This window comes from Argentina anserina, chromosome 4, assembly GCF_933775445.1.
Source record: "Argentina anserina chromosome 4, drPotAnse1.1, whole genome shotgun sequence".
In the NCBI taxonomy this organism is placed as follows: Eukaryota; Viridiplantae; Streptophyta; class Magnoliopsida; order Rosales; family Rosaceae; genus Argentina; species Argentina anserina.
The window spans coordinates 12,793,861-12,817,521 of NC_065875.1; the positions used below are offsets into that span (position 1 = coordinate 12,793,861).

The 23,661-nt window shown below is 36.7% G+C and overlaps 3 protein-coding genes across 3 annotated transcripts in view; 1 reads left to right on the forward strand and 2 right to left on the reverse strand.

Moving 5' to 3' along the window:
• Window positions 1-202: 202 nt before the first annotated feature.
• On the reverse strand, window positions 203-769 carry LOC126792203 (uncharacterized). The gene has a single exon (XM_050518670.1). It carries the CDS (start codon window positions 767-769, stop codon window positions 203-205), a length of 567 nt encoding a protein of 188 aa, XP_050374627.1.
• A 1,680-nt stretch (window positions 770-2,449) lies between these two features.
• Window positions 2,450-23,661, forward strand: part of LOC126790134 (beta-galactosidase 9-like) — a 73,926-nt gene continuing 52,714 nt past the window's right edge. Inside the window, 1 exon segment of the mRNA XM_050516279.1 lies at window positions 2,450-2,454. The gene's annotated coding sequence lies outside the window, so the exon portion shown is untranslated.
• LOC126792205 (uncharacterized) lies at window positions 3,408-4,226 on the reverse strand. The gene has a single exon (XM_050518671.1). It carries the CDS (start codon window positions 4,224-4,226, stop codon window positions 3,408-3,410), a length of 819 nt encoding a protein of 272 aa, XP_050374628.1.

The following is a 23,661-nucleotide window of genomic DNA, read 5'->3' on the forward strand; positions in this document are numbered from 1 at the left end:
AAACTTGAGCAACCTCAAATACTTCAGAATAAAATCTGAAAATTTATTAATAATCCAACGGTAATCAAAATAAGTCTCATACATAGAAATCCAATTTCAACAAATCATTATTGAAAAAATAAACTTTAAGACCAAACCAATAGTCTAATTAAAATAAGGCATTACGCCTTCACACTCAACTTGGAAATAAATGAAAAAAAAATTAATCAAAATCTGGAGTATCGCTTGACTTGGCATGGTCCATCTTGCCATTAAAGTCCGAGATTGTGAGGTTGACATTAGGTTCAGGACCTTCCTCTATATAGTGAGCCTCTTGTTCTCTAGACTCTCTATACCTCTTGTTATTGGCTGCGACTCTGTTACTTGTCTGACAGTTCTTATACCAATGAGCAGTGTCTCCACACCTATAGCAAGGTTCATTGCCAACTCTTTCCCTTTTTGCTTGGGGGTTTTTCGGTGCCTTTTGCACTTTGTGACCACTAGGTCCAGTGCCACCATGGCCACTAGAACCTGCACCACCATCTCTGCGCCATACATTGGGAGGACGTCCACGGCTCATTCCACGGCCCATACTACGGCCTCCATATCCTTTTCCACGTGGGGTATTGCCCACACGTGTGTAAGGGTCAGCACGTCCAATCCCCTTTACTTTAGGGTTCTTTCCATCCTTCACCTTGCCATAGTTAGCCTCGGGAATTTTCTTTGTCCCAATAGATCTGACATTATTGTTCAAAAGAACTTGATCATGACGCTCAGATACTTGCAACATAGAGATCAGTTTATGGAAGGTAGTGATTCTTTTGTTGTCATACTCCAACCTATACTGGTTTGCTAGTATAAGGGCCGGAGTAGGGAAAGTGGATAGAGTTTTCTAGATCATATCATCTTCTGTGAGTTCCTTGCCACAGAAAATTGAGACGTGCTTTCAGGCGTAACATATCACTGTGGAAGTCATTAACCCTTTTGTAGTCAAGTAAGCGGATTTCATTCCACTGGACAGTTAATTCTGGGAGCAAAGTGTCATGAATATTCCCAAAATGTCCATTTAGGGCATCCCACAGTTCTTTGGGTGTTTTCAACTGAAGGTACTCACATACCAAGCTTTGATCAATATGCCGCCTCAAGAACATTAGGGCATTGGCTTTGGTTTTTTCCGTCGGTTCATCTTTTTTGTCGGTGGGAGGATAAATGGTGGTTGTGTAGTCCTTTCCCACAAACGTAGTTTCAACATCAGAAACCCAACGATGGTACTCAATTCCTTCTGAGTCCAAAATGGCGAATTCGGGTCGAGTTTGGTCAGCCATCTACAAAAACAAGAGTAAATGTTTATTAATTTCTAAGAGTGTGCTTTGGATTTCGAGACCAAATTTCATGGTGGTCACGTATTTTCTTTCGATGCTTTTTGTGAAAATGCTTTATCACATAGTTACGTTATAAAACTTTGTAAAACGCATGATTTTCATTATCATGAAAATAATATATAAGTCGTGCTAAAATAATAATATTGATGTTAAGAACCTATGAAACATGCATATATTTAATTATTAAGCACGTTATAAAGTATAACACATTGATCAAATATGCCACAATCGTAAAAATAAAAATAAAATAAAATAATAATGGAATAAATTTACCATGCATAATTGAAAACATTACTATATAACATATCCGCGTGTAGTAAACCCGACAAACAAATCATCTTGTAAACATGCGTATTTATGTACTTTAAAATAAATAACACATATGGTAAAAAAACCAGTAACCAACTTTCACATTTACTAATTAAATTTCTAAAATAGTAAAAGGAAATGATTACGATAAATTACCAAAAACAAAACAAACAAAAATTGTAAAAAAAAAAACTAACCTTGATTTACCAGAATGGTAAATATTTCAGTTTTTTTTTTTCGAAACGGGTCGCGGGTCGGAGTTCGCGGGTCGTGGGGCGCGGGTCGTAGGTCGCGGGCGCCTGGCGGAGATTGCAGATCGCGAATCGGAGCGTCGCCGGTCTTGCTTGCGGCGTGTATCCTGTCGCGTCGGAGATCGGGGGTCGGTGATCTCGAGGTGATGTCGCGGCCGGGAAGAGAGGCTAGCGCGCGGCGGGGGCGGGGTGCGAGCGCGCGGCGGGAGCGGGAGGCGAGCCGTACCGATCTGGGCTGCTGGTCTCGCCGATTGGAGGCGAGCGGTTGGTCACGCTGATCGGAGGCGCAGGTGCTGCTAGGGAGCGGCGACAGGGAGGGAGCGGCGACGGAAGAGAAAAAAAAAACTAGGGTTTTCAATTTTTTTTGTGTGTTTTGGCCAGAATACTCAGAGGAAAGCTAATGTGCTGATAACGTGTAGAAGTGAAAATGGAATTGGTCTACTCGTATTATTACGAACCCCTTTATATAGGGGAAATATTACATGGAAAGATATCAATCAGTTTAATGGCAATGAATAAGAATTGTCCGTTACATAATTCATATCCGTAATTAACTATATATTAAATACTGATTGCTCAATTGCCTCCGTCAATTACTTTGACGAAGGCACACTAATAAGGAAATAATGTTTTTCCTTTAACATAAAGAAGTTTTTTTTGAAGAACAACGAATTGTCATATAATAAAAAAGGTAATGTACGAAACAACATAAACAAACTCCCACTCTCTAAACCGAAACAACCACAATTAAGAGTTTGCGAAATGAATAACTCATAACTAACTAGCAAAACTAGAACTAGAAACTAACATCCCAATGCTTAATCTCTATAGTCGGCCTAGAAGAAATCAATAACAATGCCCTGTCAGCTTCAGCCAACTTATTTGAAGTAACCGTAACTCAAAATCTGGACTTCTGACTCAAGGAATTTGAAACCCAAGCCTACCAACATCATTAGAAATTTTATGCTGACACCGAGTGGACTCGGGGAGAGCAGAAGGAACGGCCAAGTGGGCCAACCATAAGAGGGCCAATGGAGAGATCTCACAAAGGGGATTGGAGATCTGGTGCTGCGTCGAGCAGAACCCTCCCACTAGGGTTTGAAGCCGCCGAACGGGAGAGAGCTCTCTCGCCTTCATAATATAAATAAAATCTTTTTGTTTAAAGAAAAGTTAGCCTAGTCTATTTTCAAATACTGGCTTCGTCACTTACAATGCATTATGCATAGGCAATACCATACCCTGGCGATGCCTCATATGTATATCATGCCCAGGGCCGTCTCAAATTTTTCAGCGGCCTTGTGCGAAAATTAAAATGCGGCCTTCTAAATTTTATTCAATGAAAAAAAACTTTAACAAACGAATAATATAAACTCAAATGTTAATTACATAACATCAAAATATCATTAGATATCCTTGCAAAAGATGCTAAATGGTTACAAAAATATGCTTCATTGAAAACCTTTCGCATACTCAGCATCACCTATGCTCATTTGAAAATCCATCTCCTTGCCTTCTTAGCAGCAAAATCATCAATCAGTTTATCACAATTGATTTTCCCAAGATAATTATTCTCAATCGAAATCAAAGCAAGTCCATTTAATCTTTCTTGTGACATAGTTGATCGCAAATAAGACTTTAATAGCTTTAACTTGGAAAAACTTCTCTCAGCTGAAGCAACAGTAACAGGAATAGTTAACAATATTCGATATGCAAGTCTAATCACCGGGAAAGTATTCCTCTCTTGTAAGAAATTCAATATATCACAAGCTGTCATCCTTACTCTAGGTAATATTTCCCTCAAAAGTTTCAACTCTCTGAACAAGTCTTCCCCATCAATATCTGAACTCTCTCCATGTCTCAAAACATCCTCAAGATGAATGCAAGCAGCTCTTAAATCAATATTATCTAAGGAATCCAAAGTTTCTGAAGTAAATAAAAATCCAAAGATATCATCATATTGTTGATATTGTTCAAACCTTCTCTGCAATGATCCCTTAGCCGGGTCCACAAGGAATAAGAAATAATGCACTCTAAAATATTCTTCACCAGAAGATGATGGTAATGGCTCATCGGCTCTTTCATCAAAAAATTTCTTACTATGAATTATATGCTTTTCTGGAAAAACTTGAGCAACATTTAAGGTATCAGCAATTTCCTTAGTGGTAATGATTGCTTCCTTGAAGCCATTTTCTCTAAATCTATCTAGCCAAGCAATTAGACCTTTTACCTCACTAATAGCAACACTTATTTGCATGTTCTTTCTCTTTTCTAATCTGGTCTTGATAAGCTTTATCAATAGTTTCATGCTTTTGTAATCTAATACGCAAATCAGTCCAAGTATTTGCAGTAATGAGATGATCAACACTCATTTCATGCTCCTTAAGTCTTCTACCAAGATGACCCCAATCATTGTACCTATCATTTGCTAGCTGACCCCGCATTGGCCCCCTTTTAAACAACTTGCAACAAAAACAAAAAACTTTATCAAGTTCCTTTGAGTACACAAGCCACTCTCTATCATACTTCTCTCCATTCCCTAAATATCGAGTGTAGAATCTTGAACTAAAACGTCTATTTAACTTGTCTGGCGGGCCACTTTCTATGGAATGATCTCTAAGAGGACCCTTTTCTACCAATAAATCTACTAGCTTTTTATCCAAGGCATCCCAAACTCTAGGATCAAAAATATTCACCGAAGTCTCATCTGCATGATTTACATTATTATTATGCTCTGCATTAGGGGTGTTAATCGGTGTGAATGGTTCGGTTTATAGGTGATACCGAACACCAAACTGTTCTATTTATTCGGTTTGGTTTTTCACTTTTTTTTCAAAAACCAATTGTGTTCGGTTTGGTTCGGTTTGGTTTTTCTCTGGTTTATATCGGTTTTTCTTTCGGTTATTTTGTAAAGAAAATCGGAGTTTCTTTCCTTGTCTATCTACATGATTCTTAACGAAATAAAAAGAACATGCGGACAGATTTGCAAAATTCTATTTACAAGATATAGTTGCTTCACAAATGCATACAATTGCAAAAAGCCACTAAACAACTTGTACCACATTAGTAGGCATGTTGTGGTTCCAATGTCTAAAATTCAAAATATTAAATTTTAACCGTCAGATGTGATCAGTATATTTAAATACGGATATGGTAAAAAATTCATCTAATTTTGATAAAATTTGGGTCTCGATCGATGTGGTCAATATTAACTTAATTTCATCTAATTAAGTGTGAATTCGTTCTTACCCCCTCCTTCTTGACTAGTTTTGGTGGATTCTTTCACGCACACACTCTCATATATATGTGATGTAGCAGCTCGTGTAAAATTTTCAAAAATTTTACCTTCCAGGGATAGGGCTACCCATAGGCTCATAGGGGATAATAAGCGTAAAAAGGGTTGACCGCCTCGATCGGGACACAAACGTTATCGAAAATATGTGATTTTTTTACCATAACCATATTTCACAATATGTAACGCATCATGCGGACATATTTGCAAAATTCTATTTATAATATATAGTTGCTTCACAAATGCATACATTTGCAAAAACCCACTAAACAAGTTATACCACATTAGTAGGCATGTTGTGGTTCCAATGTCTAAAATTCAAAATATTAAATTTTGACCGTCAGATGTGATCAGCATATTTAAATAAGGATATGGTAAAAAATTCATCTAATGTTGATAATATTTGGGTCTCGATCGATGTGGTCAACATTAACTTAATTTCATCTAATTAAGTGAATTTGTTCTTACCCCCTCCTTCTTGACTAGTTTTGGTGGATTTTTCATGCACACACTCTCACATATATGTGATGTAGCAGCTCGTGTACAATTTTCAAAAATTTTACGTTCCAGGGATAAGGCTACCCATAGGGGATAATAAGCGTAAAAAGGGTTGACCGCCTCGATCGGGACACAAACGTTATCGAAAATATGTGATTTTTTTACCATAACCATATTTCACAATACATAACGCATCATGCGGACATATTTGCAAAATTATATTTATAATATATAGTTACTTCACAAATGCATACATTTTGCAAAAACCCACTAAACAAGTTATACCACATTAGTAGGCATGTTGTGGTTCCAATGTCTAAAATTCAAAATATTAAATTTTGACCGTCAGATGTGATCAGCATATTTAAATACGGATATGGTAAAAAATTCATCTAATGTTGATGATATTTGGGTCTCGATCGATGTGGTCAACATTAACTTAATGTCATCTAATTAAGTGAATTTGTTCTTACCCCCTCCTTCTTGACTAGTTTTGGTGGATTTTTTCATGCACACACTCTCACATATATGTGATGTAGCAGCTCGTGTAAAAGTTTCAAAAATTTTACGTTCCAGGGATAAGGCTACCCATAGGGGATAATAAGCGTAAAAAGGGTTGACCGCCTCGATCGGGACACAAACGTTATCGAAAATATGTGATTTTTTTACCATAACCATATTTCACAATACATAACACATCATGCGGACATATTTGCAAAATTATATTTATAATATATAGTTACTTCACAAATGCATACATTTTGCAAAAACCCACTAAACAAGTTATACCACATTAGTAGGCATGTTGTGGTTCCAATGTCTAAAATTCAAAATATTAAATTTTGACCGTCAGATGTGATCAACATATTTAAATAAGGATATGGTAAAAAATTCATCTAATGTTGATAATATTTGGGTCTCGATCGATGTGGTCAACATTAACTTAATTTCATCTAATTAAGTGAATTTGTTCTTACCCCCTCCTCTTGACTAGTTTTAGTGGATTTTTTCATGCACACACTCTCACATATATGTGATGTAGCAGCTAGTGTAAAATTTTCAAAAATTTTACGTTCCAGGGATAAGGCTACCCATAGGTGATAATAAGCGTAAAAAGGGTTGACCGCCTCGATCGGGACACAAACGTTATCGAAAATATGTGATTTTTTTACCATAACCATATTTCACTATACGTAACGCATCATGCAGACAGATTTGCAAAATTCTATTTATAAGATATAGTTGTTTCACAACTGTATACATTTGCAAAAAGACCACTAAACAAGTTATACCACATTAGTAGACATGTTGTGGTTTCAATATCTAAAATTCAAATTATTAAATTTCGACCGTCAGATGTGATCAGCATATTTAAATAAGGATATGGTAAAAAATTCACTGAATTTTGTTAAAGTTTGGGTCTCGATCGATAACATATTTAATTATGTATATTAAATATATCTATAAATAATATAATTTCTTTATAATATATATATATATTCGGTTTTTCGGTTCGGTTTCGGTTTCGGTTTCCAAACATCCCAAACCAAAACCACACCAAATCTTTCGGTTTGGTGCGGTTTTTTTGCGGTTTGGTGCGGTTTTTTTTTCTTCGGTTTTTTTCGGTTATGGTTCGGTTTTTTTTCGGTTTTCGGTTTTCAATTAACACCCCTACTCTGCATCATTCTCAGTTGTATCATGACCCAAATCATCTACAATTTCATTGCCATTAGTGTGTTCTTCAATATCTTCCATTTGCTCTTCTGATTGTTCATTAACCAAAGATCCACCTACACCTTTTTCTTTTCTTTTCATAAATGTATCAATACGGGGCAAAGACTTAACTAACTTGACTTCTTTTTTCTTCTTCATGCGTTTTGCATGACCACATAAATCTTTTCTTTTAGGAAGCATGTTTCTAAATTGAACTATTCAAGAACTAAGTTTGAATAAGAAAACCTGATTCACTCACAGCCGCTGCTCCTCCCAAGTTCCAATTGCCTCAGTTCTCAAAACGCTTGAACACCAGACCACCACAATCTTGCAAATTGAAATTCCAAATGTAAACAATTAATAACTGGTACTCATGCAAATATGATCAATCATTCAATCTATAAATACAATCGAGTTGATCGACCTATCTTACCTGAATCGATGAGTGGTGATGCTTGACTTGTAGTGGATGAGATCAGTGTGGCGAATTGAGAAAGAAGAAAGAAAAGAAGAAGAGGAAATGAGGGTTGCGAAGTGAGAAAGAAGAAAGAAAAGAAGAATATGAAATGAGGTCGGCGAAGTGAGAAAGGAGAAAGAAAAAAGTGAGTGGCTCAAAGAAAATAATAAAAAAAAGAAAAAGGAGAGCGAGAGTGAGATGCTCCAAATATAAAAAGGTTGAGAAAGTGAGATACCCATAATTTTTATTCAATAAAAAAAGGGGAAATTAAAAAAATTTGTGGCCCTCAAATTTTATGGCCCTGTGCAGTTGAGCTCTTTGCACATGTGCAGAGCCGGCTCTGATCATGCCACTGACTTTACGAGAGGAATTTGTAAACTACTTGTTGATGTGCACGTTTCAATTTGATAATGGGAAAACGCATTCGTAATGAAAAAGAAAACATAGAAATCTTACGAATTGTTAACGCTTTAGTACAATTGTTGACTATTGTTGGCTGGAATGAAAAAGAGAAGCACACCATGGCACCATGCCTTTCCTTTGGGGCGTGTTTACTTTCCGGTAAAGGGAATGACTCCGCAAGATTCCTTTCAAAAATGATGTTTACTAACTTTCCCGGAATGGAATTCGACGTGGTCCCACTTGATTTTCAGGAATCAATCCTCCATCCCGACTCCGGAGGGGAGAGTAAGTATTCATTCCGTGAAAAAGCCTGAATCAAATTTTCATTCCTAAAATGTCCTCCGAATTCTTCCTCGTCTGCCTCCTTCTCTGCTTCATGTTGAGGTAAGCTCTCTCTCTCTCGTTTGCTTCTTTTGTAATTCCTCTTCGTCTTTCATCATATTCATCTTCTTCTCCATGTTTGTTCTGATTTCTTTTTCGTTGAATTTCATATTTAAGATTCAAATTCTGGGTTTATAATTTATAATCAATGTATATTGTGAATTGGGAATTGTTTTTTTTGCTTAATTGTTTTTACTCTTCTTATAAGAGCTGATCCTACCATCTTTAATTCCATTCAAGGGAAAAAAGGTCGGATTGACAAATATTGGTCTCTACAATTGGGTTTTTTATGTGATTCTATGGACCTTTCCTTGTACACAGGTCAGATTGTGAGTGCTTCAATCCGTACAAGCAAGCTTGGTCTTGGCAGAAGAGCATAGTGAAAGAGAAGAAGGCTCTGATTGAGAGGAATGAAGACTGCCCTGACTCGCTGTTAGTTCTTTAGCATCCTCCTGTTTACACAATGGGCACCGGTAGCTCTGAAAAGTTCCTCAATTTTGACCTCAAGGATGCTCCATTTGATGTTCACCGGACTGAATGCGGCGGCGAGGTTACATAACATTGTCCTGGTCAGGTAGTTAAATGAACTTTATGCTCTGTTAGGGTATGGTCAGTTATTGTTTGGTTGTAATTTTTGATAACTAAGTCATGATTTTCGTATCTGTGGCAGTGTAGACAGTAATGTACCCCATTATGAATCTCCGGAATCATAAAATGGATCTTTATTGGTACCTCAAGTCACTTGAGGAGGTGATCATTCGCGCTCTTTCAAACACATTTTCGATCAAGGCATCTCAACTTGAGGGCTTAACTGGTGTTTGGCACGGTATGCTTCCCAAGACATCATCTACACCTTACTTTTGTTTCCATAGCAGCATTTATCATTACTGAAAAGATAACAAAGCAGAAATATAAATTGATATGTTACCTTTCCTCAGGAAACTAGAAAGGATTTTGGTTTAGCAGTGAATGTAATCACAGATTTAACATAATAGTTTTGCGAGCAAATGCGGATGGTGCAAACCTTGAAAGCCCTGCCATTAGCCTCCAAGTTGTGATGACCACTAGGTTCCTTTGCTTCTTTGGCCTGTTGCTCATCTAGCACAGAAGTATAGAAAACACTCATTGCAAGTTGAATGTTTCAAAATGCAACAAAAGTGAGCAGCAACAATAATTTAGCTTTCCATCATTTTTATCTCTTGGAAACTAACTTGCACTGCCAACCTATGAAGTCTGGAAGCTTTTTTAGCAGGTTTGAGTCACTGAGCAATTTTCAGCTGATTTCACGTGTTTAATACAAGTCTCTGAACGATTAAAATGGAGTCTGTAACTTTATATATTGAATGTCGATGAGTAATATTTTGATAGTTGATTACAGGTTGATAAGGAAGCTGAAAGTATGAAGGTGTGAAGCTATAGATTTCCAGTTTCTTTTGTCTGTGTTGTTGCTTGCAAGTTTGTTAGTGTTTTATTTTCTTTCTGCTTGATTTGATGTTTGAATTATCAAGGCAACAAAAACATGGAAATCAAAACAAGGTAGTACCAATGCAGCTGGTTATGCCCAAAACTGCAGCAGCTAGTTAAACTGCAGCAACACTGTAATGGGATTGGGCATTTGCTATGCATATAATTATGGTAGAATCTGAATACAAACAACCTTGCTGGTCATTTAGCTTTCTAATTTAGCATATTAATTAACTTCATTTTCTCAAAGGGTTTTAGTTGTATTGAATTTGTTGTATTCCAGTGTATTTCAAATGTTATAAGTGTATAACCTTCTTTCACAACTATATTATATGTAAGGGCATTTTCGTAATCAACTTATAATGATTCTCATTTCTACATGTTAGTAAACACATACATGGGAATCAATCCGGGGATTGTTTCCGATTCTTGACAACAAGTAAACATGTGATATAGGAATGACTCCTCCTTTCCCCCATTCCTCCTCTCCCCCATTCCTCATCTCTCCCATCCCTCTAATTCCCATTACGGTTTAGTAAACGTGCCCTTGGTCTCTGATTTCTGGAGGATATTTAAATTATTTTATCTTTTTCGTTTACATGTTGTCGGCCTTTCAATTCATCTCTTCCAAATTGAAGAACAAGAACTGGATTTGTCCATCATGCATGAATAATTCACTTGTTAATACTACATAGGATTGTCCAATAAAAGGCCACTATATCAATTTCTCTCACCCTTAAAGCACGGTAGCTATGAATTCATGTGCCATCATTTCAATATAATCTGTACACATCTATCTCTTATGACGTTTTCTTTGTTGTTCTTTCTGTTTTTTGTGTGTGCGATATTAATCTTTGATTTTTGGAGAGTACAATTGAATTTTGTTTTGTGCTTCTAACAAAGAAAAGATTAATTTTAATTTATTATGAAAATAAGTAATTCCATGTCACCATGCCACATCAATTCATAGTTAATCTAAACCGATCTAATAGCTATAAAGGTGTGTCAAAATTTGTGTAAAAAATAATGTCCCTTGAACCGGACCATCTTACTAATATTAGATCGTACTAGTGATAATCAGCAAGAAATAAAGCACTACACTAGGTAGTCTTTTCTTCATCTTGTTCTTTATCTTGATCAACACACTTGAAACGCAATACTAAGATACGTGGTATTTTGTTTGATCGTAAGGATTGCCAATAAGATTTTGACCAACGTTATCCATTTATCCCTCTTTTAAGCACCTTCACTCCTTCAGTTGGTTCAACCTCAAAAAGGCAAAAACTAAAAATTAATTTGTAAAAAATTGGAATTAAGTGTCACAACCCAAAGTTTGAATAATGAAAATTCAAATTCGAGTACATGATAATTCGAATCAAAACCATTATACTACACTTACAATAGTTACAAATCTTGATCAAATAGTAAAAACAACGTTTACAAGGAATTGATGCAAGATATTTCAAACATTACAATCGTTTTATCCCTGCATCTACTTCCCTGGACTCTCCCACCGCAAACAAAAGGATCAACACCTGCACATAAAACCATACACCATGCATTGGTGCACTGAGTTGTAAATAAACAAACTCGGTAAGCTTATAAAGCTCGTATGAGTAAACTTAACTCAAGAGACTCATCCTTAAATTTCTTTTAAAACAAGCCACAAACATTTAGTCCCCACAACCAAACACATACCAAAGCATGATAAAAGTAGTGATTCGTGCATAAAAGCATAGTTCAAGAATTCACAAATAAAGGTAAATGCGATAAGTGTAATCCATGCATAAAGTTTAGTTCAGGAGATCACACGTATAAAAAGAAAATGCAGAAAGGAGAATTTGTGATTCCTGCATAAAAACGTAGTTCAGGAAATCACATAAATAAAATGAAACACAGAAGAAGAATTTAACAACCCAACCCAAGATTCAAAACCCAAATGCACACACAACCAATGGTTCTAGTCCCTCATGAACACTAGAACTAACAACAACAAAATAGAGAAGTATCTATTCAACTCACAAAATTCTATTCATGAGTTACAACACTTTGCCCCATGAATAGTAGACACTTTGCCCACACCCGGTCAAGGGCCGCACACAATGGTACATAAACCTCACCAAAACCTCACGACTTCAACATCAAACTTATAGATCAATGTGATGGACATTTTACCTTAACAAGCTCCAAATCGGACGGAAAGTGGTCGGGAAGTTGTCGGAAAGTTTATGAAATAACAACTTCAACTAAATTGCTTAAAACTTCAAACCGAGCTCTTAAACTATCAAAGTCATGCTTAGAGGGAAGGATTAGGTCGGAGGGAGGGAGCTTGAGCTCCGAGCCTTGCCGGAAAAGCTCAGGATGATAGTGTCGGATTTGCAGGAACCTTGCGGCCTCCGCTGCTCCGTGCACAGCGGTCGGCGGGGCTTGGGTCTAGGCTCAAATGAAAGGTGACGTCGAGTCCGTCAGTTTGATAGGTGACTCGCGTCGTGACTTCGCCGGACGTAAAAGATCGACGCTGGAGAAGATTTCTGGGATTTTCAGTGGTGAACAGTACCACGGGCTGATTTTTCTGCAAATTTTTCAATTTCTCCCTTTAAATCCCCCTATTTAAACTATTTTCCAAAAAACTCAAATACATTTTTTGATTAGTAACTTTTTCATACGAACTCCGATTTGGCATGTGCTGCATGTCTCTAAACTCGTATCGACGAGCTCTACAACTTTCGTGAAGAAGGTTTCCAAAGATAAGCTATGATTCAATAGTCAACTCTTGAGCCTTTAGAAACTTAATCATTTTTCAACTATTTATCTTCAGAATCACTTCCATTTTAAAAAGTGTGACCATTTAGAAGACGTAGAATGAGGAGGCACTCGAATCACCATTTTAATAATTTCCGAGAAATCATAAGAAATCGGAAATGAAAATTCGGGTTATCACATTAAGTACTGTATATATATAGTTGAGGAAGTGAAAGCTCATACACTTTCTGAAAACTATTTGTTCTTCTGCAAGTGCATGTATTTGTTCTTTTAGGTATTTAAATATTCTTGGACACCTGAGGAAATGCCATATTTGATCAATATGTGCATATTTTAATTATGTACATTGTCAGCGCAGGCAGTCTGAATCTAAACTTATTCATGACATCGTGGAAGAGATCTCCAAGCAAGTCATAATGCGAACATATTTGAATGTGGCAAAGTACCCGGTTGGGATAGAGCCTCGCGTGCAAGATATAAACCAGTTGTTAGGTGTTCAAGGAAGAAATGTTTGTGTGGTGGGAATATGGGGTACTGGTGGGATTGGTAAGACAACAATTGCCGATGCTGTCTATAATTCAATTGCCCATAATTTTGAAGGTAGCTCTGAAAATACAAGATAGAACAATAACGAGTAATAGCAGCGGAATATGTAGAAGAATTTTACTTTTCTATTGAATAAACAATATTACAATGATTACATCTTAATCAATAATAATGTTATTCTCAAAAGTAAAAATACTTCTTACTTGATAGTCACAACCAAGTACGAAACAACCTCACTAAGATCGTTGCTTCAAGTGTCGATACAACCTCACTAAGATCGTTGTAGTCACACGGATGATCAACCTCACTAAGAACGTTGATGTTGCCACTAATGTCTTCAATGGAGTCACACAGATCTCCTAGCACTAAGCTCTCCTTTTTGTGAAATTTCTTCTATTTGGTTTCACCTTGTTTCTTCTCTATCCGTGTGTGCTTGAAGGCTGCAAACCTACTGCATATATATATCCTATATATACCAGCCGGCCATCATCTAAACCCTAGCACAAATAGGTATTAACCTCAAATCCCTTCCTAATACAACTTTAGATAGAAAAGGAAAAAATCCATATAAATATGGAATACACCTTTTAAAATAAATCCATTTTTTATAACAATTCCCAAACACCATTTAACTAAATATATATTCTCAAATATATATCAATCTACCCATAATCAAATCGGTGGAGACTTCTTTGGTAGGAAAAACAAACCATAATCTTTTCCTAGTCCAGTTAGGAAACAACTTCAATTCTCCTTTTACCTGTTCAAATCTTCATGACTTGTCCTCCACACCTTTGGATCTTCATCAACTATATGGAGGCCAATATATGTACCTTCAATCTCCCCCTTTGGCCTTCCATGCAACTTTCACCATCAAGTACCTACAAGACCACTAATGTCGTAGGGACTTGATTCTCCCCCTAAGTTGATGAAACCAAAGGAGGAGAAAGTAATATGAACATCATCCTCTTCTATCTCATGACGAGTGCTCCTTGCTCCACTCATGATAAAGGACTGCACACTTAACACACTATAAGGAGAACAAAAGAGATAGCAATATAAGCTTCAGGCTTTATTTTCTTGATTAAAAGATATACATGCAAGAGAATCCAAAAATGGGTAGGAAATGTAACGCATAAGAGAAGAAAACTTGAAGATCTCAAGCTGTAAGGAACTATGCAATGAATGAATATATATATATATATATATTAACGAGAGGAAATAAGGTGCACCATATGGTTATCTCGAAATAAACATGACATATGGGATGATATCCTTCCATATAGATAAGCATGCATATGATGAATATGATGAGAATATTTCCCGGAGAATCCTTCTAACAAATAGCATTGCATGCAAAACTCATATAAACTACTGCACGGCTACAAATAATCTAGAGAAAATATATAATGATAATCATAATTACCACAAACTCATGCATGTAGCCAATTAATACTCACGCAAAAAGTATGGCACACAATACATGATTTTTCAAATAGACCTGTGTATGCAAAACAAGGATAAGCTAGAACCCAACACCTATTACTACACTCGAATAGATCAAGAAATTTTGCACATGAAGAATTTGAAACTACACAGTACCAATAAGCAGACCACTCTAAGGATAGAAACCATTTTAAGACCTTACATGCACTTAGCTCTCAACATTACTTGTAGGGGCAGGACATAGACCACAATGACACAGTAACACAAACATGTCCAAGCATATCATACAACCATAGTAAGAGTTAATACAATGACCTGAACATTCTTGTTGAGCAAGATAATACACTTTATCAACCACACAAACAAGCATCCTCGAGTAATATGCATGATCATTAGCCAATAGTAAGTGTGATGTGCATTTGAATATACTTCATAATGGGAATGAAATAGAGGAGTGATTAAATGCGCAAGCCAACTTAAACGACACTCCCCCTATCTCTCCATAAAATCACCTTGTAACACCATAATTTGTATTATATATATTTTTTTCTGATAATGATAATATATGCTCAGTACATTGCTGAGACAATTTTGCAACCACCGTGGAGACCAAGCCAGCCCATTCCAACAGGTATTGAGTAGTTAGTCAATCCCTGAAGAGGAGAGCTAGCCTGGCCTAAGAGTATCATATCCTCCGGGGAGACCAAACCAGTCCATTCCTCTAGGAGTCGAGTAGTTAGTCAACTCCTGGAGATATATAACTAGCCTGGCCTAAGACTGCATGCACAAATTCCTTACACATTTTTTTTTGCATGCAGTCACAATCTATAACATGTATTCAACTACACCGGCTCCTGATTAGGTGACTCAACTCAGAGTTGTCCACCACTATGAAGTATGTGTACGTGAGAATCAAACATAAAGGCTAATGATCATGAATAATATCCGAGAACATTGGATGGGTGATCCAAAGTAACAATGTCAAGAGCCCTAAAGAAATAACAGGTAAAGTGCAGTAACTCATCCATAGCAAGATCGAGGACAAAGGAAGGTTACCTTGACATATGTACCCACCAAATTTGTTATTTGTCAATATTGAGAGAAAATGCCAATGACATTACGTAAGGTCAGAAAGCGTTCTGTATCCAGTGGTTTGGTAAACAAGTCTGCCCATTGATAATTTGTAAAAACAAATTCTAATGATAGAATATTCTTATCAACAAGTTCACGAATGAAATGATAACATATATCAATATGGTTCGTTCAAGTATGTTGAACAAGATTCTTGGAAATACTAATAGCACTTGTATTATCACAGAATACAACAAACTTTCCTTGCGGAATACCATAATCTTTAAGCATATTTTCAACCAAAGCATTTGTGTACAACAACTACATGGATCAACATATTCAGCTTATGTTATAGACAATGAGTGCAAATTTGTTTCTAACTATGTCATGCAACTAAATTCTTACCAACGAAGAAACAACCACCACTAGTACTTTTCCGATCTTGCAGATTACCTCTCCAATCTGCATCAGAATAACCTGCAATTTCAGCATTAGTTCCTTTAACTTTCTCTTTAATAAAACTTACTAGAGCTTTGTTAATTTCCATATTTTTAGTGTCGGAGCTTTCTGCGTTTTTTCTTTTGTGTGACGCAATTTACATTGTCCTTCCTCTGGTCCGAACGCCTTCTCCAATGACATCTCTAGTTGAATGATCTTTTTGAACATGTTTAAAAACTGTACGAAATTTTGTTGCAGGTTGTAAACTTTTATCAACTTCTCTTGATTCTCCCTGTGACTGCACATTTGTATTATTAGTTCTTGGAAACCCATCATCAGATAATTCAGACAAATCCACATAATGATCAGCAATTACATTTATAGAGTCAATTGCAGTTCTAGTTTCTTTATCATCAGATTCATAATCTATATCAATACATCACATATTACAATAAGCTTCTATGTAACTCTGGTCTTCCTTTTTCCTCCAAACTTTCTTACCTGGATATCTCTGAGTCTTTTTCACATCCTGCTTAGTTTCTTTATAAGATTTAGATAAACCAACAAAGTGAGAAATATCACGTAAAAACTGACCATGTTGTTTCAACTTACTTCGAATATCTTTAATATCTTTCTCATATATGTCATTCGAGTTGATCACTTTTGAATTCAAGGAAGTCTGAATATTCTCAGTTTTTTCATGTTCTCCAACATATGTTTCACTTGCCTTTGAACCTATTTGTTCACGAACAAAGTTAGTAGAGAAATTATAATTTCTATTTGAGTTAGACTTACCAGTATATCCAAGTCCGGTTCTATCATTGTAGATCTTTCCTGAACTTAAAATGTCAGATAACGATTTCGAACTATTTTGAAATTTTCCAACCTTGTTATCTGTTCCATCAAGAAAAACCTGCAACTTGCCAAGTTTAGAGTTTAATAAATCAATTAGATTGTCTTTTTCGATTACCTCATCCTGAAGCATTTGAATCTTTGCTAGAAGCCGTTTTCTTTCAAGCACATGATCACCATTGTCACTTTTCTTTCTCAGGTTTAGTTTCTCCACTTCCCATTCCATTTTTTCACCTTCGAGCTTCTCCACTTGTTGCTTTAATAGAACATTCTTTTCTGAAATTTTCTCAGCAGCCTTGATAACTTTTGCTTGATATTCAAACATCTCATTATCCTCATAGTTGTTTTCTCCATCTTCTTCTTGATCCTCTTCATCCTCAGTTTTTGAACCTGCATAATCTAAAGAGAAAGAAGACACAAGAGTAAAAGTTTTGTCCCTTTTTGGGGAACTATCATCATCATCACTCCAAGAGGACTTGTAAGCCTTATTACCTGAATTAATTTTTTTATTTCCACAGTTAGTAGCAACGTGGCCAATGCCACCACAAGTATAACACTTCTTATTACTATTACTACTATTTCCATACTCATACTTCTTTTGTGAGTAATTATCATTACGTTTACTCAAAAATTTCTCAAATTCCAAAATCAACTGTTCATTATTTTCAACTTCCTCAGAGCTTGATTTAGGATTTTTTTGTAACACTTAAAGCAATATTTTTAGAATTCATACCTTTCGGTCTTTCATCCTCTTCAAGCTCCATCTCCCAAGCCTTCAGGTTTCCAATCAACAAGTCCACAGAATATGTATTGAGATTATATTGTTCCTGAATCGTTGTCTTTTTCATCCTGTAAGACTTTGGAAGAGACCGTAATATTTTTCTTACAATATCAGATTCTTGTAAAGGTCTTCCAAGGCTTTCACATAAACTAGAGAGATCAGTAAAACGACTATAAAAATCATCAATAGTTTCATCATCTCTCATTTTTAAAGCATCGATTTCAGAATAATATTGTTGTAATCTTTGTTCTTTTACAATATCATTACCTTCATTTAAAACACAGAGTTTATCCCAAACCTGTTTCGCTGTAACGCAATTCTAAACTCTTTTCCTTTCTTCTCTGCTCATTGACGCATATAAAGCATTAAGAGCCTTGTGATTTCCTTCACTAGCCTTAATCTCCTTTTCAGTCCACTCATCTTCGTCTTTTAATTCACTAGTGGATGTCCCCTCAGTAGATTTTGAATTAACATCTTTCATTGGAGGTTTCCATCCACGTTCAACGCTTCTCCATGCCTGAAAATCAATACCATATATAAAGGATCTCATTTGAAGCTTCCATTGAGCGAAATCCATACTATTGAGCATGGGTGGTTGATTCAATCCTTGACGTTCCATCTTTAATCCCACAGATCTCACTAAGTACGTCTAGTGACCTGCTCTGATACCAATTGAAAATACAAGATAGAACAATAACGAGTAATAGCAACGGAATATGTAGAAGAATTTTACTTTTCTATTGAATAAACAATATTACAATGATTACACCTTAATCAATAATAATGTTATTCTCAAAAGTAAAAATACTTCTTAATTGATAGTCACAACCAAGTACGAAACAACCTCACTAAGATCGTTGCTTCAAGTGTCGATACAACCTCACTAAGATCGTTGTAGTCACACGGATGATCAACCTCACTAAGAACGTTGATGTTGCCACTAAGGTCTTCAATGGAGTCACACAGATCTCCTAGCACTAAGCTCTCCTTTTTGTGAAATTTCTTCTATTTGGTTTCACCTTGTTTCTTCTCTATCCGTGTGTGCTTGAAGGCTGCAAACCTACTGCATATATATATCCTATATATACCAGCCGGCCATCATCTAAACCCTAGCACAAATAGGTATTAACCTCAAATCCCTTCCTAATACAACTTTAGATAGAAAAGGAAAAATCCATATAAATATGGAATACACCTTTTAAAATAAAATCCCTTTTCTATAACAATTCCCAAACACCATTTAACTAAATATATATTCCCAAATATATATCAATCTACCCATAATCAAATCGGTGGAGACTTCTTTGGTAGGAAAAACAAACCATAATCTTTTCCTAGTCCAGTTAGGAAACAACTTCAATTCTCCTTTTGCATATCAAATCTTCATGACTTGTCCTCCACACCTTTGGATCTTCATCAACTATATGGAGGCCAATATATGTACCTTCAAGCTCTTTTCTGGAATGTGTTAGAGAAAATTCAACATGCTATGCAGGCTTAGTCAAGCTACAAGAAACCCTTATTTTTGAGATTCTTGGGATAAAAAAAAGTAGAAGTGACGAATGCTGCTATAAGAATCACTACTATAAGGGAAAGGTTGCGCTATAAAAGTGTTCTTCTAGTTCTTGATGATGTGAGTAACCTGAATCAGCTGAACAACTTAGCCGGAGGACTTGATTGGTTTGGTAAGGGTAGTCGAATCATCATTACGACGAGGGATACAAGATTGCTGGATGCTCGGGATGTGTACTTAATGTGCAATGTCAAACAATTAGATTATAACGATGTAATAACCTGAATTTTGTTATTCATTTCTTGTAATTTCATGGAGATTAATGAAATGATATTTTGGTTATATCCATATTTTACGTCTTTTAAATAGCTTAAATTCATTTGACTCAAGAGTCGACTTTTAATCAGTCGCTCGTTTCAGAAAACTTCCTTCATGAAAGTTGTAGAGCTCGTCAAAACGAGTTCATAGACATTCAGCACATAATTTTCAGAAGTCAGAGGAGTGAGAAATTAATTATGGAAGTTTGTTAGTGGAAGGTGTATTAAGGGAAGAGGAAATTAGAAACTATGGAAATATCTAATTAATTTTATCACCTCTTCTTTTCCCACCAAAGCTTCCCACCGAACTGATATTTTTTTTTCTTTTTCTCACCCAGCTGAGTCCCCCTCCTCACTCACTAAACTCTCTCTTTCTTCTTATGTCTTGGTCTCTCACTCTATGCCACAGACCACGACTGTCAGTCCTAGTAGCACCCCACCAACAGCCTTGTTTTTGTGGTGGTGGCACACCAGCTCACGGTGGAAAAAAAGGGTATGGAAGCTAAGGAGCTGCTGCAACTCTGGAAACCACCTGGGCCTCTAAAAGCTACTAGAAATTAGCCAGCCTTTTGGACAACCACAAGAGGGTAAAAACTCTCTCCTTTCATTTACTCTTTTTGCTAAATGAATAGGTTTGTGTGAGGGTGTTTGGGGCTGAGGGGGTGTCACTATGTTCTTTTCAGTTTGTTGGAATGGCGGAGTTCAAGTTTATATTTGGGTGTGTGTTTTTGAGGCCGGCAGCAGGGCTGTTGTGTTGTGGTAGAGGAAAGTTGTGTTAGTTGTTATTTTTGGTGATGTTTTGGTGGCTGTGTTTGCTGTGGAACTGCTGGTTTTGTGTTTAGATAGTGAGAGTTAGAGTCATGTGGTCAGGAGGGTAGTGAGAGCTAGTAGTGGGAAGTTGTTTGAATGGTGAAGGGTTGTGCACAGTCCCACTGTGTTGAAGGTGAGTGTTTGGGAATTTGAGTGGTGAAAGGTGGTTAGTTTTAGTAAGGCCGGCAACAAGGTTATGGAGTGTTTGAGTTTAGAGTTTCGGTTTGGTGAACTAGGGGTACTAAGATTTCAGTTTGTTACGATTGGTGAGTTAGGCCGAGGGGGTGGCCTTAGTAAATTAGGAACTTGTCTTTTTGGTTATTTTTGGAAAGGTTGAGGTAGGAGAGGAAGAAACTAGCTCTTTGGTTCATAAGAGGGTTGTCTTGGGTTATTTTCCTTTTTAAGTGATTTTTATTTTCACTTACGTGTTTGAGGTGAGACGAGTTTTCATACTCGGTGAACTAGAAGTTGGAGCGAGATTTGAGGTGAGTAAACCTCACGTTTGGTCTAGTTACCCTTGGCGGTAACTAGACGTGTGAACTTACATTTTGTATATTTTTACTTGTTGTGAGATTGAAATATAAATGTGTATATATTTGGTGATTTATGTACGTATATCTAAATGGTAATAGGATATGCATATATTTATCACTCAGTGTATAACGCTATTATGTTTGTGAAATATATTGTGTATTTTAGTTGCTTTATATTAAATTGTGGAGGATGAGACTGAAGGGGAATAAAATGTACCTCTCGGTAAATTGGAGGTTTTTGGATGGAATATTTATATAATCGAAGTGCTTATATGTTGTGTGGCCGGGAGGGAAGAAAATATACATTCGGCGTTATTGTGTTGTGATTATTTTGTTGTTACTGAAAGGGAAGAAAATGTACATTCTGATATGATTGTTGCATGCGTAGTTTTGAGGGTTGTAGTGTTATCTTTGTGGCGGCCCTTTTGAGGCAAAAGACTTTGTGTGAGTTCTACTGCCTTAGTAGCAGCCAAAGTGGCAAAATGTATTTCAATGTTTTGCCTTTGTGGTGTAGGCATATGTCAGAACCACTCCTTAGCTGGCTGTGGGGGTGATCATCTAGAGCTCTAGTATTACTGCCAATCTTCTAGCTGCGACTTGAGGGTCGCATTAACCCAGAATGTCCTGCATGTGTTGCGATATGATTATGAATTGTGATTATACTTGTGTTGCCATATGTGGCATTTGTTGTGGCATTTGTTGTGACATTGGTTGCGTGTTTGACGTTATTAGTGTTGTGATGATAATGTTGTTATATATATATTTCTGAGTTTAGAAATATGTTACATTATCCTTGAGTATTTCTTTTAGTTTACTCATACCAGCTTTGTAGCTAACCAGGTTGTGTTTACAAACCTGGTGTACCATTATTAGTGCATGAGGTAGCACTGCAGGTACATCGCAGTAGTAGAGGTGGAAGGAGTGAGCAGCGTAACAGCAAGGTGTATTTCCTTCTGTTCATTTTCTTATTTTGATGAGGACTTGTGAGAGTTGACTACTGTACAACTTACACTCGTGTAATTACGCGTTGTTACAGTTTATAATCTAAGTGTTTTGTTAAACTTGGAAAAGATATTCAGCTGCTGTAACGTAATTTCATTTATTTAGGTGTGGCTAGAACATTGAGGCGACTAGTTGTTCAAAAGTGGTCACTTCAATCTATTCAGGCGACGGAGGCAAGTTTCGTCCCCTAAGAATGAAGCGACAGACCTTTATGTTCTGCAGCGACGACTTATGGATATTTATGTTGGTGGCTCGAATTGAAGCGACAGGTTCTTGACTAAATAGTTTCGTCGCTTCAGTTTTATAGCGATGAAGTTGTAGTTGTCGTAATTTGTCTTCCGTTGTTTCTAGTTAATATCGAAGCGATAGATTCTTTATTTTCGTCGCCTGAATCTGGTTTGACAGGAAAAAAATAGCTACTGAACACCATTTCACTTGCTAAACCTGCATAACACAATGAAATCCAATCCATTCCACAAAAATACAAAATAAATCAACTTTCAAATATTGTTTATAAAAGAAATTTGTTGTTTGGCGCATGAGGAAGTTTTCCATTGCTCATTGCCCACTAACTTTGCCGCACACCCCTTTTTTTAAAGCCGCACGAGCTTTTGAATCTTCTTTAGATTTTCCTTCAATACTGAGAGTGGTTCTGATGATGTTGTCAAATACGTTCCTTTCAATGTGCATGACATCAAAAGCATATCTCACTCTAATAAATTTCCAATAAGGCAGCCTCCAAAACATGCACTTATTAGTCCAGCATGCTCTGTTATTCGGATTATATGGAACCTTGAACTTTTCATACATGCTAAGTGTAGGGTACTCGTGACTGTTGATTTTTGCAAGAAAATCCTAACTGGACAAAGAAATGGGTCTTGGCCTAAACTCACACTCCCCATTAAATGCTTGACCATTGGACCACCAACGGTGGTCGTGTGGTAGCCATATGCGGTGACCCTCATATGTCATCCTCCCAAATTTGTGTTTTGCGGAAACATCATCCAAACAAACAGGACACGCCTTATACCCACTAGTAGATGAGCCTGCCAGCATCCCTAAACCTGGAAAGTAACTGATGGTCCACAACACTGCTGCTCTCATCATGAAAGTAGATTGTGCATGCCGATCAAAAGTACAAACTCCAGTTTCCTATAATTTTACAAGCTCGTCGATCAATGGCTCCATGAATACACTGAGACACTTTCCAGGTGACTTCGGTCCTGGGATCAATAGAGTCAACATATTAAATTCTTTTTTCATACACATTGATGGAGACAAATTATACAGCATTAAAACAACAGGCTAGGTGCTATGTAGAGTTCTCATTGTTCCAAAAGGATTGAAACCATCGGTTGTAGTCCGAGCCTCACGTTTCTCACGTCGTTGGAAATTTTAGGAAAATTTCTATCAAAATCTTGCCATGCCTCCCCGTTTGCAGGGTGTTTCAAGCAATCACCATCT

Bases quoted from the DNA above. Each gene is read 5' to 3' on its own strand.
- LOC126792203 (XM_050518670.1), bottom strand. From the start codon at position 769: ATGTTGCAAGTATCTGAGCGTCATGATCAAGTTCTTTTGAACAATAAT.
- LOC126792205 (XM_050518671.1), bottom strand. From the start codon at position 4,226: ATGAAACTATTGATAAAGCTTATCAAGACCAGATTAGAAAAGAGAAAG.